This window comes from Microcebus murinus, chromosome X, assembly GCF_040939455.1.
Source record: "Microcebus murinus isolate Inina chromosome X, M.murinus_Inina_mat1.0, whole genome shotgun sequence".
In the NCBI taxonomy this organism is placed as follows: domain Eukaryota; kingdom Metazoa; phylum Chordata; class Mammalia; order Primates; family Cheirogaleidae; genus Microcebus; species Microcebus murinus.
Genome location: NC_134136.1, coordinates 115602542 through 115618596, shown reverse-complemented (window position 1 = coordinate 115618596; position 16055 = coordinate 115602542). Strand labels below are relative to the sequence as shown.

Genomic DNA, 16055 nt, shown 5'->3' with positions numbered 1-16055 from the left:
TCTAACATCTGTGTTAGATATTAGATTAGATATTAGATATTAGATTAAACCCAAATTAGGCTTTCAGCTTTTTAAAAAAAGCAAAATGATGGACCTTTGCCTATGTTCATTGGCATAGCGAGCAGAAGAAGTGAAGTGTTTTAGAACTCTGGTCCCTCACCCCACTACAGTGTAGCAGCCCTTGTATTATGAATGCCTATTAAGTATGCAGTAAGCACCACAGACTCACTACAATAAAAATAAAGCCAAAATTAATAAGTAAAACGCAATTTTATGGAATGTGCCATCATAATATAGCATACTAAATATAATTTTTATGTAATTACTTAGTCTATTGTCTAGTTCAATTTATATCCACTTTTGAAAGGCATGTCACATAGAGAGTTCTGTATTCATGTCTATAAAAAGGTAGCATCGGAGGTCCATGAGACCACTGCTTTATCAACAGGGCAATTTAGCTTTGACTTTGCTGGGCTTTTCCCAGCAAATTCCTCTACTGTGAACCTAGACTGTTCACTTCCTTGCTGTATAACTAAGTTTCATTTTAGGGCTGTGTACTCTCAGATGTCTTGCACTAACTACCCCCACATTTTGAGTGGTTCCTTACATGGTTTTAAGTGCAACATCGGTTTGTAAGAGAAATCTCCTTTTTTTTTCCTCCAGAGGGAAATGCGGGGGAGTATTACCTTCAAGATCGTGCCAAGTTACCGCACTCAGTCTTCGTCCTGTGAGGTAATGAGGCTAACAAACCACCCCCATCTCCTCTGAGTTCTTAACTAACTGTCTGCTGATGGCTGAATGTTTTGCTTTCTGGGAAATTGTTTCTGCCTGTGCTGTTAGATCACTGCACACCAATTTTACAACAAAGATAACGGAACAGAGTAGGTCCCATCCACCTACTCAGCCCTGCTTCCCTGTGGATCTCCTTAGCATTTGAGCTTTTTGCAGGCTGAAATCTAAGCAAAATATAGAGAAGCTACAAATAATGATATAAGGCTTAATTTAAAAAAAAAAAGAGTCTCTGAGGGGAAAATAATAAAGATCATAATTGCAATAATATTTCCAGGAAGTACATTCACTTCTCTTATTAAGAAATCACACAGATAGTTCTTCCTTCCAAGAATCTCAGAAGTGATCTATTCCTATTGAGGTAGAGTTCGTTCAAGTAATTGTGACAGGTCTCTAGATGGATATTAAGTCTATGATGAATTGATAATGGACTTTACTAGAGGGATATAGGCTTTTGCAACCTTTGGTAAAATTGTTTAAATTTGGAAATATTATATGACTTATAAACAAGTAAGTTTTCTAGAGTAATATAGCCCCAATAGTTGTATAAAATAGTTTTATCCTATAGAAATTGTAGTTCTTCCAACCTATATTATTCAGTTTTATGTTGCTTATTAAATGAGATTCAAAAATCTATTATTTTATATTAGAAATATAAACCAGCATAAATGGCATCATTATTTGATCATTGCATATTCAGCTTGAGTATTACTTATTAAAACTTGTTCTTTCATGTGTATCTTCAAAGTACATGTACATCAATATGAAGTACACATTTCCTAAAGTTAATTTTTAAGACTGATGGGTAACTTATTGGATTTGTACTTAGGAGAGTTTGAGGGAGAAATTATAATACTTCTTCCAGTCTCCAGTGATGCTGTAAATTTCACAAGAAAAATCAGAGGCTTCGTATTTTTTTCGAAACCTACTCAAGATATGTGTAAGAATTTGTAGTCTTGTCAAGTATATTTTTAGTGAGCTGTGACAATCAGGATGTCTGTTATATTGGGCCTTGAGCTCCTCTTGGTGGCTTCTTATGGAACTTCAATTAATAGTATATTTCAAAAGAAAATGCAGAACTGCTTCTGCTCCAGAATTCAGATAATTGAAATTTGTTACCTAGAGCACAAACCCTGCTGGGAAAGAGGGAATGTCACATGTACATTTTATGTAAATAATTTTAATATTCTAAAAATCATAGGTATTCCTTATATCATTTCTTATCTGTTGAAGAAATTTAGTCAATACAATTGATTTTTGTCTTTTTGGCTAACTAACCAGAAGATATTGTTAGTTATTGATATAAGTATCTCTTTTGTTTTCTAAGTGGCTGAATTAGTTTTGGGATAGAACCAGTATTATACATATGAATTCTATGCTCTCAAGTAAGAAGACCCCCCTCTTCACCTTTGAATAGTAGAAAAAATAATGATGCTCCCCTCCTAGCCCCACCTAACCTTTTTGACCCTCCTGTGCCCTGGCAGAATTCAAGCATATGGTTGGACTCTTTCCAGCCAGGACAATGCTTTCCAAAGAAAGACTCTCTGGCCACCTGCATTTGCATTCCCCAGGCCCTTGGTAAAAGAGTGGACTCCTCTACCCCTCACCATAGCCCTACTGACTTGAGTCTCCAAGGGTGGCACCTGGAAATTAATCTTGCTTACTAACATTTGAGAACACTCCTCTAAGGGATCCCATTACTTTTAAGGCTAACAAGTTTCAGAAATTTTCTTTGAGTCATCTAGAATGAACAAATGTCTTTTGAGCAGACATGCACATTTCAAAGGCTTAAAAGTACAATACTAAAGCAAAAATTGTAAAATACTTATTTTCTTCCTCTCCTTATTCTTATTGGTAAAGTTGATTTGGACACTAAGGGAAAGGAACCTGGAAAAGACTGTGAGTGTGTAGAATAGTAGAAAGAGTGCAATCCAGGAGTGTAGATATTAGGGAGAGTAGCTGTGGCCCCTGGGATCTTTGCCAGAAGTGTAATATTGGTATAGGCTCAGGATTTTTGTTTTAATCAATCTGCTAAAATGATCTTAAGAAACAAAGAATTATTCTCTAGCATATGTCTCTCTTACCCTTATTAGTAATATTTATTCTAGAAAGATTCTAAGGTGATTACAACATGCAAAGTCTTTTTCTTAGGTTCATTTCTCTTCAAATTGAGTCCTTCAGTAATTCTTGACACTGAGGGACCTAATATTAAATACTTTTCAAAGCTAATCTTTAATAAAAACTAAGCAGCTAGGATCTTTGGCACAATAATTTTATAGTAATATTTGTCATCTTATGATACTTGATAGGGTTTTAATATCAAGGCACTCTTCTGGATCTCATGAAAAGAAAGTAAAGGTTATAGAATGTTAGGAACAGGAAAGAGATGATTAATGAATGGCACAGTCATCACAGTATGTGAATCTTCAAATTGCAAAATTTTTTCATACTTCTGTGAAATCATGCAAGTAAGTCAGAATGACACCTTTACAGCTCAAACCTCAAAGGAAATGGTTTCAGACTGTGGTTATAACTGTTGATGTAAATATCTCTGTGTTTCTGTGCTGGTGTTCTGTGTTAATGAACCTTGTGTCTTATTTCAGAGAGATTCCCCCTCCACTTCCAGACAGTCCCCAGCTAATGGTCATAGCAGCACTAACAATTCTGTTTCGGTAAGAACTCTAGCTCCACACAGCCAAGTGTGACGATTTTGTTGGTGCTCACCTGCCATGAGTGTTCTAGTTACATGTGTTCAGTGGAAATACTGTCTTCTGCCGATATACAAGGCTACTACAGCTACAATGCAGTATACTCCTGGAAAATCTTTTTCAACATTTCCTTCTCATTAAAATCCCTTTAATTAGTGAAATCTGAAGAAATATAGTTCAAGACTGCTTTGGTCATTCCAAAAATATTTCTATACCACCCCACTAGTATGTATGACTTTGATTAAACCTATGCAAAAGTTGTAAATGGAAATTTGTTTAAATTTCTGAATATTTTCTTTAATTTGAGAAAGATAAAGAAATCTAAGGATTTTGCAGAGTAGACATTTGGGTATTTTCGGGCTTTGTAGTTTTCTATTCTGAGTGATATCAGCAACATGTTTTAGTTTCCGCTATCTAAGTTTACGAATTGGTGTGCCCTCTGTTATTGTGGTACGTGCACATATTTTTGTGAATTATAAGCCTTGCCTGGATATGAAAAGCAAAAGGAACTGGCTTCAAACTGCACTTAAGCCACGCTGTTATCACATCTTTAACACAAAGTACTTAATATATTTGACTTAAACTTGGAATTTTACATTTTTTCAGAACTACCCATTTTGGAATATAGAAAGAATTGTTTTTAATTTATTTAAACAAATGGAAGCACTTATAGGTGCAGGTTTGCAATATTTTGGGGTTACCAAATCTTCTCTAAGTTGCTGATACTGCTGTTCATCACGCAGTTGAAATTATTAAGAGTTCTAATAATGCAGCAGTATTCATATTCCTCTATCCTGACTTAATTTGCCCTTTAAGTATATATCAACTTTTTTATCAGGTAAAATTGTAAATAATGTAGAGATCATCTCAAAAGGAATGATATTCTATTAGTAAGAGAAATTATGGAAGAAAATTGTCTATGATTTCATTTTCAACTTTAAAATAGGCTACCAAAGGAATTCATTTGTAACAGTTAATAATTAATATTTTTAAGATGGTGAAAAGCCATATAGCCATTGAGTTTTTCAAAATCTAAATGGTTATAGTGCCTAAGTTGAAAAGGGCAATAGTTCTTTTTATTTTGGGGTGTTTTTTTTAATAGGCTATTTCACATGCAGTGGCTTTTGTGTTGAAGATGCTGAGTTGTTTCTTAAGAACACATTTTCTCTCTGCTTAAACTTACCTGCTTTCTTCAGCTTGCTGCTAAATGGCCTGGGTTTGATTTTTTGGATAACTCAACATTTCTGAGAAATGGAATAATGTATATTATCTCTTTACAACTTAAATCTAGCTCATTTTTTTTAACCATATTGTAACAGAACACACAAATTACCTTGTACTCTTGAAAAGTAAATGAAAATTTTTCTCCTGGGTTGGCTTTATTCTGCAGGACTTGCCATCAACTACCCAACCAAAAGGACGACAGGTGAATAGATATCCTCTATAGAAACTTCTCTAAACTGAGCTGCTAATAGCCAAGCCTTTATTAACCCTTTCCATCCCATAATGTCTGCATTTTGGACCATAACATTTGAGCATTGAGAGCTTGTACCATTTCATTTTAACACATTACACATGACTAATACTCTCTAAAGATTTTTTTCCTTACATCTTTGTAGCTGTGATGGTTATTGTAATTTCAACCTGATAATTTTGTGTTGATGGGTAAGAATTCAGCCTTCAGAGGTCGTACGGGTGGAAAAGAATTTTAAAGGTCACAAAATTCTTAAAATTCTAAGAATAACTAAAAAGTGCATGTTGATGAACATTTTTAAGCAATCATTTTCTGAAGTTGAAAGCTTTTTCTTAAATTTTTATTTGCATGTCTATTTCTAAAAGCCATTTGCAATGAAAAATAAGAAAAAGAACATAATTATCTTGGCTTTATCTCCTGATGTGCCTGTGTTAGTTCAAATATGAAAAGTTAAGTGCTGCCTAACACTAGCAAGTAACTGTCAGATTGCCAGCACTTTAAAGATACAGATTTGAGGTACAAATGCAGAGACTTGGTAATTTTATAGGCTGGATTGCTGAAAATAAACAGAAAAATCACACAATGGTTCCAAAGCCTTCAGGTTGGTTTTACAGTGACTTAAACATTAATATTTAAATTTAATTTCAAGAGATAGAATTTTTATGAGATTTTATCCTGAAATGGAGTATTAAAAAGTAATCAGATTTAGAGTTAAAATTTGCATAAGTTACCACCTGATAGAATTCACCCAAGGTTTAGTCTTAAGACTGCATGATTGATGCAACATTGGATATACAGTATCTTATTTTAAAGCATTTAGAAATCTAGTAATTCATAAAATGTTGCTATGATAACCCCTTATGCTAATCTGTTTCTTAAGTAAATTCACATATTATAAAACTCAGAGCCTTGAACTATGCATGTCTTCAAGCTCTGTGCTGATTTCAAGTGTTACATTGGCAAAGCTAGAGTTCAAATTTATTTTTATTCTCTCAGAAGAATAAAATACACATATAACACGTAAATTCTTTTTTAAAAATAAAACTATTTTTTAAAGCTTTTTTATAAAATTGTTTGAGTTACATTTAAGTTTATCAGCAGTGTGTAGACACACTGCCAGTTGTCATGTAAAGGGATTTTACAGCAACATACCAACCCAGAGTTCTTGCTAGTTTTATATTATGTGCTCCTTTAGGGTTACAACCTAGCCTGATTGCTAGTATTTATGGCTTAAGGGCTGCCACTTGGTCATGACAACTTAGCTATAACACCAACATAACCAATGTAAGTTTAAAAAATTGTAGGCACACTTTTCTATAATTATAGACCTATTCTGTTATAATAAAGGCATAAATTAAATCCATATTTTTATCAAATAAGTATTTCAAGTGTTCCTTCCAAATAAAAACAGTAAACTTTTAAACCTGTATACATTAAAACATTGTTTCTAGTGGTAGAAGTTTTTTGTGTCATATTTCCACGCATCGTTTTCTGCTTTTACCATCTGATGTCCTGTTTGTATTGTAAGTGTTGGTGTGTGGTTATTTAATTAGAGCTGTTTTCTTTCACATCACTATGGCATCCTTTCTTACAAACTCCTGTTTTATAGATCTATGTAAGAGCACAATTTGAATATGATCCAGCCAAGGATGACCTCATCCCCTGCAAAGAAGCTGGCATTCGATTCAGAGTTGGTGACATCATCCAGATTATTAGTAAGGATGATCACAATTGGTGGCAGGGTAAACTGGAAAACTCCAAAAATGGAACTGCAGGTCTCATTCCTTCTCCTGAACTTCAGGAATGGTATGTTTTTGTTGTATTGCTTTGTTTTATAATAAAAACGAAGCCCTGCCTATCCATTTTTCAACTTTATATTATTTTATGGTACAAAACCTGTTTGATACATTCAAACAGGTTTTGCTTTAGTAGCCAAACAAAATTCAAATTAGTCATTCAAGAGTTATAAATCCTCAGCATCTAGTGAGATCCTAGTTATAGAGTCAGGGCTTCGTTTTACATAAAGGGAAGGAAGATCTGGAGAGAGGTTGAGTGACTAGCCTTGGGTCAAATCATGGTCTCACAGCAGAGCCCTGCATTTCTATATGATGTTGCAATCCTCTTAGATTTTTAAATAACGTACCTTTTCCTTGCCCCACTACATGTTTTCATGCCCATCCCACTGCATCACCAGCAAAAAACTTAGATGCCATGATTCAGTGTCACTCAGGGTATTTGAAGATAAAATGTGTTTCACCATTAGAAGAAAAGGGCAGTCAGAAGCTTCATTCTTTACCTTTCCAGGCCTTTAAAAATGCCTTTTTTGCTAGAAAGTTTAATCTCTGAAAGCAGGCTAAAATCAGGCAGAGATTTTAGACAATATTTTAACTGAGAGAAAAGAAGTCACAGATCACTAATTATTTTGATAAAAATCTATTTCTGCTATCATTGTTACAGTTTGCTTTAGTTGAACTATTAATATTTTTCATAAAATGTTGATGGTCTTACCTTTGTTAATATTAATACTTGGGCAATATACTAGAATATATCTAGTGCAAAATAGATTAACTTAAGGTCTGAGTTTTGTTTCATGTAACAAAAAATAATAACCATTAGGCATTCTGCCAGTTCCCCCACAAATACTTGAGCCCACTTAAAAGAGACCAAAGACATTGAGTCTATAGACATTTCTAACTTCTTTTTCACCCATTCTTCTCCCTAATTAGGAGGTTTCTCAGTTAATCTCTTTTGCTCGATTACCTCTTTCAGTTATCCCATGTTTCTCAAAAATATTCATAAATTTAGAATATTGGAGCTGATGAGGACTTCGTATGCCACCATTTTACACATAAGGAAACATGGGCCCAAACAGAGAAGCAGCAGCCTTTCATCTGGCATTGTCTTTCAGTCTGATATTCAAGAAGCAGTTTAAGCATAAACAGGAGGAAAGCAATTTCCAAGTCTTTTTAATGATGATGCCATTGTGCTGTTACTGTTATTTACATTTTACAAAATGTCATCTTGAATGTTGCCATGTGAGCATTTATTGAAAATAATTATGTATTATAGATTCCAGACATCTTCTCCCTAGTCAAATCATCTATATAAATCATTTTCACTCATATCTAGAACTCTGAATCCTCTGGAGGAATCCTAAGAAATGGCAGTGCAAAAAGCAAATTTATTTCCTGTTTCCTGTAATAGTAGACTAGATTATTTGGATCAATCATCCGGCTGAAAAAATGAAAAGTGCTGCAGAAAATACGTGTTTTAAAATGACCTTGAAAGCATTGAATACCTGAAAAGATATTAGGAAGCTCAGTGACCAATTTTTATATGAAAGCCTTTGATCATAGTGATAAATAGAATATTGTAGTATCAAATTGGCCCATTTTACTAGGAGGGCATTTGTTATTACTGAACGCTACTGTGCCAGAGGACCAAAGTTAAGATCTAAAGCCTGTATAAGTTGAAGAATCTGTTAGGAGACCCTCCTCATTGTTAGGAGTACAAAAGGAGAGCCCTCTAAGTTAAGAAGCCAATAAGCATGCCCTTGCTCCCCTTCAACACCAGGGGACTGTAGAGAAAGCTGCCTTGTCACCGAGCAAAGCAGAATACCAGAGGAAAGGGAGAACAAACTTCCCCTGAAGAAATTACAGCTACCAGTCCACCTTGAATGGATTTGCACATATCTTGAGGCAGCCAGGTAAACTCAAGCCATACACTTGATTTGAAGTGTCCCCTTTGTTTACTAATAATACCAGATATCTGGTATAAACTGTTAACTAAAAAAAGTTAACAAGGTTTATACTTTGGAAAAAAGAGAGCTTTATTTTTCATAAAGGGTAGCAGCCTGTTCGGTGGCCATTCCAGCAGGTTGGGAAGCAGAGCCCTGGTCAGAAGCCAGGCACATGTGCTTCAAAGAAGAGATAAAAGGGAACAGGATATTATACTGACCAGAGTCGTCAAATATACATATTCAACAAGCTATAGGAAGGGTCATGAATATTTATGAAGGGAAATCATATACATGTAATCGTGCTTTTATGCACCTATCCTGTCATATTTGGGAACTCAGTTTTAAGGTGTTTCTGGGGTCCCCTCAGCCCAGAGGGTTCCGTTCAGTTAGCAGAGGGCTTAGGGTTTCATTTTTAGTTCACAAAAAGTCTCTGAAGAACACTTTTATGCTAACCCCCATAACCTCATCCTAACCCCCTACACAAACGTTTTCCAGGGCAAAATCACCAGGCGCAGAAGGAAAACAAGTGAAACTCAACAGAAACAAACTCAAACCCACCACATATATTAGAATTAAGAGAGAAAGATTTTAAAACTGGCTCACTAGATTTTAAAAAAATAAATAATAAGTTTGTAAAATACCTTCAGGGAGCAGAAACGTTTTTAAAATGGCATAGCAGATTTGAAAAGGACCCAAATGCAGTAATAAAATTAAAATCTCAGTGGTCACACACCTATTAGAATGGCTAAAACTTTTTAAAAAGTTTCATCAGTGGGTGAATAGGTAAACAAATTCTGGTACATCCATACAATGGAATGCCACTCAACAATAAAAAGGAACAAACTATTGATATGTGCAACAGTAGAGATGAAGCTCAAAATTATCATGTTGAGTGACAGTAGCCAGGCAAAGAAGAGAACATTCTATAGGATATTATGTATATAAACTTCCAGAAAATGCAAGCTAATCCATAGTAACAGTGGTTGCCTGGGGATAGGGGCGGAGGAAGGAAGGGATTACAGAGGAGCATGAAGGAACTAGGGGACTAATGACAATAATTTTCTTGATTGTAGTGATAATTTCATGGGATATATACCTATGTCAATACTGATGAAATTGTATAACTTAAATATGTTCAGTTTATTGTCAAAAAGACTGAACTGTTACAATAAATTTGCGAAAAGTATAGAGGGGAAAAGGGATTCTAACTGGGATGGTGAGGAAGAGACCCACTGGGCAGTATGTCCCTCCACACCTGAGTAGAACTTTGGGGGCATAGGAAGCCATTCCTGCTGAGGGGAAAGATCAATTTCCCGTTGTTGGGAAACTAAACTAGTCTCTACAATGTCAGTGGACATACAATGCTGACAAGAAAGATTTGAAACAATACTATCAGCCAGACCTGAAAACTTTGTTCAAATGTATTGCTACCAAGTCACATTTTTCATACCCTCTAGATGGGAAATCAATGCTTTTGGACCCAGATGCCTTACTGTAAACACATCAATCTAGTCCTTTGACATATTTGGGTGACCTAAATCTATCATCCCTTGTCTACAAGATCCTCACCCAGGTCATCAATAAAATGTCAAACGTGTTATTTGAAATTTCCCTCCAGGTTGACCTTAACCCTAACATGGTTTCTGTACACTTACTGAGCTAAAAGAAATAACATGTATTTTCTGAGTGGCTGGTAAAAATCAGTTTCATTCCTCTATCATCACACTGCATATGACCACTCCACAGATTTTTACTGAGAACTTATTATTTTTATATTTTCAGCTTAAAAACATTTATTATAAGATACTCTGTACATTGTAACATAAGCTTCACCAGGGCACAATTTTGTCTCTTTTACCCTGTCAAAAGATTCCTCAGTTCTATGTTTCCAAAGATCCTATGCCTCATAGAAGATGTAGTTCTGACCAACAACACATATTGACTTGTACCAGAAGAATTTCCAAAGCAAAGCCATTATCAGCCTCCTCTGTATGCTACCTAGGTAATATATGGAGATTGACTTTGATGCTATCATTGAGAGTTCACAGTATTTTCCAATAAATATTATAATATAATATAATATCTTCCCCCAAACAAAAATAAATAAATAAAATCCTCAGTGAACAAGAGAGGTAAGAGACATGGAAGACAATCTCTTTAAGAAAATAGAAAATAGGCCGGGCGCAGTGGCTCACGCCTGTAATCCTAGCACTCTGGGAGGCCGAGGCGGGCGAATTGCTCGAGGTCAGGAGTTCGAAACCAGCCTGAGCAAGAGCGAGACCCCGTCTCTACTATAAATAGAAATTAATTGGCCAACTAATATATATATATATAAAAATTAGCCAGGCATGGTGGCACATGCCTGTAGTCCCAGCTACTCGGGAGGCTGAGGCAGAAGGATTACTTGAGCCCAGGAGTTTGAGGTTGCTGTGAGCTAGGCTGACACCACGGCACTCACTATAGCCTGGGCAACAAGCGAGACTCTGTCTCAAAAAAGAAAAAAGAAAATAGAAAATAATACTTCCCGGCCGGGCGCTGTGGCTCACGCCTGTAATCCTAGCTCTTGGGAGGCCAAGGCGGGCGGATTGCTCAAAGTCAGGAGTTCAAAACCAGCCTGAGCAAGAGCGAGACCCCGTCTCTACTATAAATAGAAAGAAATTAATTGGCCAACTGATATATATATAAAAAATTAGCCGGGCATGGTGGCGCATGCCTGTAGTCCCAGCTACCCGGGAGGCTGAGGCAGAAGGATCACTCGAGCCCAGGAGTTTGAGGTTGCTGTGAGCTAGGACGCCACGGCACTCACTCTAGCCTGGGCAACAAAGCGAGACTCTGTCTCAAAAAAAAAAAAAAAAAAAAAAAAAAAAAGAAAATAATACTTCCCAACTCATTTTATGATGCCAGCATTACCCTGATATCAAAATTAAGTAAAGGCAATTCAAGAAAAGCAAACTACATACCAATATCCATCATGAACATATTAAAAGATGTAAAAATCCTCAGCAAAATATTAGCAAATTGAATCCAGCAATGTATAAAAAAGATAATACATCATGACCCAGTGGAGTTTGTACTGTGAATGCGTAACTGATTCAACATTTGAAAACCAATCAATCTGATCTACCATATTAACAGGCTAAAGAAGAAAATCCACACGATCATATCAATAGATACAGAAAAAGCATTTGGTAAAATTCATCCAATCATGATTAAAACTCTTACAAACTATGAATTGAAGGGAACTTCCTTAACCTGATAAATGACATCTATAGCAAACATACAATTAATCTTATTGGAAAGGGAAAAAATTTTCAAATAATATGTTTTTATGTGTAGAAATTCAAAGAAATCTGTAGATAATGAATTAGATTTAATAGCAAGGTTTTAGCAAGATTGCTGATACAAAATCAATATACAAATGTCAATTATATTTCTATTTGCCAGCCCCAAACAGAAAATACAACTTTTAAAAGATACCATACATAACGCCACCCACAAAACCACAATACTACAAAATATTCTTGCAAAAAAATAGAACCTGAAGCTGATTGGGCCTCTAGATTAATTAACTACTTGCAGGAAATGCAAAGGAAAGAGAAATATGCTGAAGATACCATAGATTGTACCTACAGAAACTATAGGACAGTTTCTACAAATAACTTGCAAGAATAGAGAGAGGAAAAGAGAGGAAACCTATAGATTTTAAAGAGATTTAAGACTACTTAAGGAGGAAATGATACACTCTTGGATTTGTTCCAAGATAATCTAGGATGGATAAGGTATAAATAAAATAAGCTATGAGTAATAATTATCAAAGCTGGGTTATGGATGTCTGGAGTTCATTATACTATATTCTTGTATATGTTTGAAATTTTTATTATTAAAGAGTTTTTTTAGGGCTGGGCCCAGTGGCTTACACCTGTAATCCTAGCACTCTGGGAGGCCGAGGCGGGCTTATCGCTCAAAGTCAGGAGTTCAAAACCAGCCTGAGAAAGAGTGATACCCCGTCTCTACTAAAAATAGAAACAAATTAATTGGACAACTAAAAAGATATAGAAAAAATTAGCTAGGCATGGTGGCACATGCCTGTAGTCCCAGCTACCTGGGAGGCTGAGGCAGAAGGATCGCTTGAGCCCAGGAGTTTGAGGTTGCTGTGAGCTAGGCTGACACCACGGGACTCTAGCCCGGGCAACAGAGTGAGACACTGTCTCAAAAAAAAAAGTTTTTTTAAAAACCATTTACAAAAAGTTTGTATTAAATCAACAATCTAGGAATAAATCTAACAAAGATGTTCAAGACATTTACAGGATAAATTATTAAATTTAGCCAGTGGCATGTGCCTATAGTCCCAGCTACTAGGGTGGCTGAAGCGGGAGGATTGCTTGAGCCAGGAGTTGGAGGCCAGCCTGGACAACCTAACAAGACCTTGTCTCTAAGGAAAAAAAATAATTAATTTTTATAAATGTATTGAAACCTTTAAAAAGACATATTAGGTAACTGGAGAGACATACTATGTTCAAGAACTGGAAGACTCAATATTGTAGAGATGTCTGTTCCTCCCAGATTGACTTCCTAGATTCAATGCAATCTCAACCAAAATCCCAACAGTTTTGAAATTTACAAGCTAATGTTTTTTATTTCTTTTTTTTTTATTTCAGCATATTATGGGGGTACAAATGTTAAGGTTACTTATATTGCCCATGTTTTTTAAAGTTTACATGAAAATGCACAAGCCAGGAATAGCCAAGGTGCTCTTGAAGAACAAGGAAGGATATGTTGCTCCACCAGATACCAAGACATTATAAAACTGTAATAACAGAAAAAGAAATTGGACCCCTACCTCACACCATAAGCAAAAGTCAGTTCCAGTCAATACATTAAAAACCAAAATGTGAAAGGCAAAACTTTGAGAAGGTGATATTGGAGAATATCTTCTGGGACAAGGAAGTTTTTTGTTTGTTTTTTGTTTTTAAGACAGAGTTTCCCTCTGTCATCCTGGGTAGAGTGCATGATAGCATACTGCAACCTCAAACTCCTGGGCTCAAGTGATCCTCCTGCCTCAGCCTCCTAAGTAGCTGGGACTACAGGTACGTACCACCACACCCAGCCAAATTGTTCTATTTTTTATGGAGTCAGAGACTCGCTCTTGCTCAGGCTGGTCTTAAACTTCTTACCTCAAGCAATCTCCCTCCTCAGCCTCCCAGAGTGCTGGGATTAGAGGAATGAGCCACCACACCCAGCCAAGGATGTATTTTTTTTATTTTTAATTCTTTTTTTTTTTTTTTTTTTTTTTGAGACAGAATCTCACTCTGTTGCCTGGGCTAGAGTGCCTTGGCGTCAGCCTAGCTCACAGCAACCTCAAACTCCTGGGCTCAAGCGATCCTCCTGCCTCAGCCTCCCGAGTAGCTGGTACTACAGGCATGTACCACCATGCCCGTCTAATTTTTTTCTCTATATTTTTTAGTTGGCCAATTAATTTCTTTCTATTTTTTTAGTAGAGATGGGGTCTCTCTCTTGCTCAGGCTGGTTTTGAACTCCTGACCTTGAACGATCCACCAGCCTCAGCCTCCCAGAGAACTAGGATTACAGGCGTGAGCCACTGTGCCCAGCTGCCAAGGATGTACTTTTTATGATACCAAAATACTTCCCATTAAAAAAAAGATTGATAAATTTAACTAAATTAAAACTAATGTTCATCAAAAGATAGCAAAAATGTAAAAAGGCAAGCCACAGAGTAGAAGAATGTAACTGCAACACATATAATCAACAAAGGTATAATATCTAGACTATATATAAAGAATTTTTACCAATCAATGAGAAAGAGACAACTGTGTAGGAGGATGGTCAAAAGACTTAGACATTTTACAAAAGAAAAAATCCAATGGCTAATAAACGTATGAAAAAATGTTCAATCTCATTAGTAATCAGTGAAATGTAAACTAAAAACAGTGGTATTCCATTACTTATCCATCATGATGGCTAAAATTAAAGACCTCTAATACCAAGTGTTAGCAAGGAAGTAGAAAAATAGGAACTCTCTTACACTGCTGGTGAGAGTATAAACTTGACACTTACAATAGCACCATATGGCATTCTGATGTTGATTTTGGACTCTTCTTATATTTGACTCACTTGGGGACCCCTGGTTGGCCCCCACAAGCAAAATTATTAAGAGAGCAAAATCTTCTGTGGCAGTATCATGAAACCAAGTATTTACTTAGATTAAACCTGGGGGGGGGTTAATTTTTTTTTAAGAGATAGAATCTTGCTGTGTTGCCCAGGGTGGCCTCAAACTCCTGAGTTCAAGCAATCCTCCTGCCTCAGCCCCCTCAGTAGGTGGTACTACAGGTGTGTGCCACTATGCTGGGCTAGAGAGCAACATTATCTCTGCTTATGTTACCAATGCTGGATACTATAATCAAGTAGAACAAAATTATAATTGTCTGATTGTGATTCTAACTGAATTTAATCATAGCACATTTTTTCTATCTTAGATTAGAATTGCTGTGTAGTAATAGTTCCGTTTGTTAAGCATCTACTGTGTGCCTGGTCCTATTTACGTTTTTCGTTCTAATCCTTTACAACAGCCATCCAAGAGGCTCTGAGATGTTACAGATCTTGCTGATAGAATGTTCTATCTAAGATCATGGGCTCTGGTGCCAGACCTTCCCTACTCTCCCACTTGCTAGCTGTGAGATTTGGGGCAAATTGCTCAACCTCTCAATCCTTTAGTTCTCTCATCCATAAAATGGTGATGCAGTTACCTGTGTTGTTAGAAATATTAAATGAATCAATACATGTGAAGTTCCTCGAAAAGTGCCTAACACTAAATGCTCAATACCAGCTAATGAGTGATAAAGCCAAGATTCAACCCAGGCCTGTCTTGACTCAAAATCCCATGGTTATCCCACTGTATCTCACAGCGACATGTTAAGGCTTCTAATCTGTGTTACCAGTTAGTGTATGCTCAAGGAATACAGTGCTATTTTCATATAAGCCTATACTTTTAAAACATTTCTAGGAAATTGTCATGAAAAACAAAAAACAGGCTTTATTTGAATGATCTGAAAGGTTGTGATGAGTATGTTTATGATGCTTCATGTAAATTCTTCAAATGAATGATTCTATTTTATCAGCACAAAACTATACATTAATTTTGTTGTTTTTTTTCTTTCTTTATGTACTAGGCGAGTAGCTTGCATTGCCATGGAGAAGACCAAACAGGAGCAGCAGGCCAGCTGTACTTGGTTTGGCAAGAAAAAGAAGCAGTACAAAGATAAATATTTGGCAAAGCACAATGCAGGTAGGGAAAAGTACAACTAGTTACTGGGGCTGGGTTAAGCAT

General features: G+C 36.1%; 1 protein-coding gene across 11 annotated transcripts in view; it reads left to right on the top strand.

Annotated features, from left to right (window-relative positions):
• Window positions 1–16055, top strand: part of CASK (calcium/calmodulin dependent serine protein kinase) — a 381055-nt gene that overhangs the window by 340978 nt on the left and 24022 nt on the right. For 6 of the 11 annotated variants that reach the window (XM_012781844.2, XM_012781842.2, XM_012781843.2 and 3 more), the window contains 5 exons: window positions 664–732; window positions 3393–3461; window positions 4888–4923; window positions 6581–6777; window positions 15898–16013. In XM_012781844.2, the coding sequence (XP_012637298.1) occupies window positions 664–732; window positions 3393–3461; window positions 4888–4923; window positions 6581–6777; window positions 15898–16013 (487 nt within the window). The remainder of the gene's footprint in view (window positions 1–663; window positions 733–3392; window positions 3462–4887; window positions 4924–6580; window positions 6778–15897; window positions 16014–16055) is intronic. The other 5 variants (XM_012781848.2, XM_012781847.2, XM_012781849.2 and 2 more) reach the window with 2 other exon arrangements.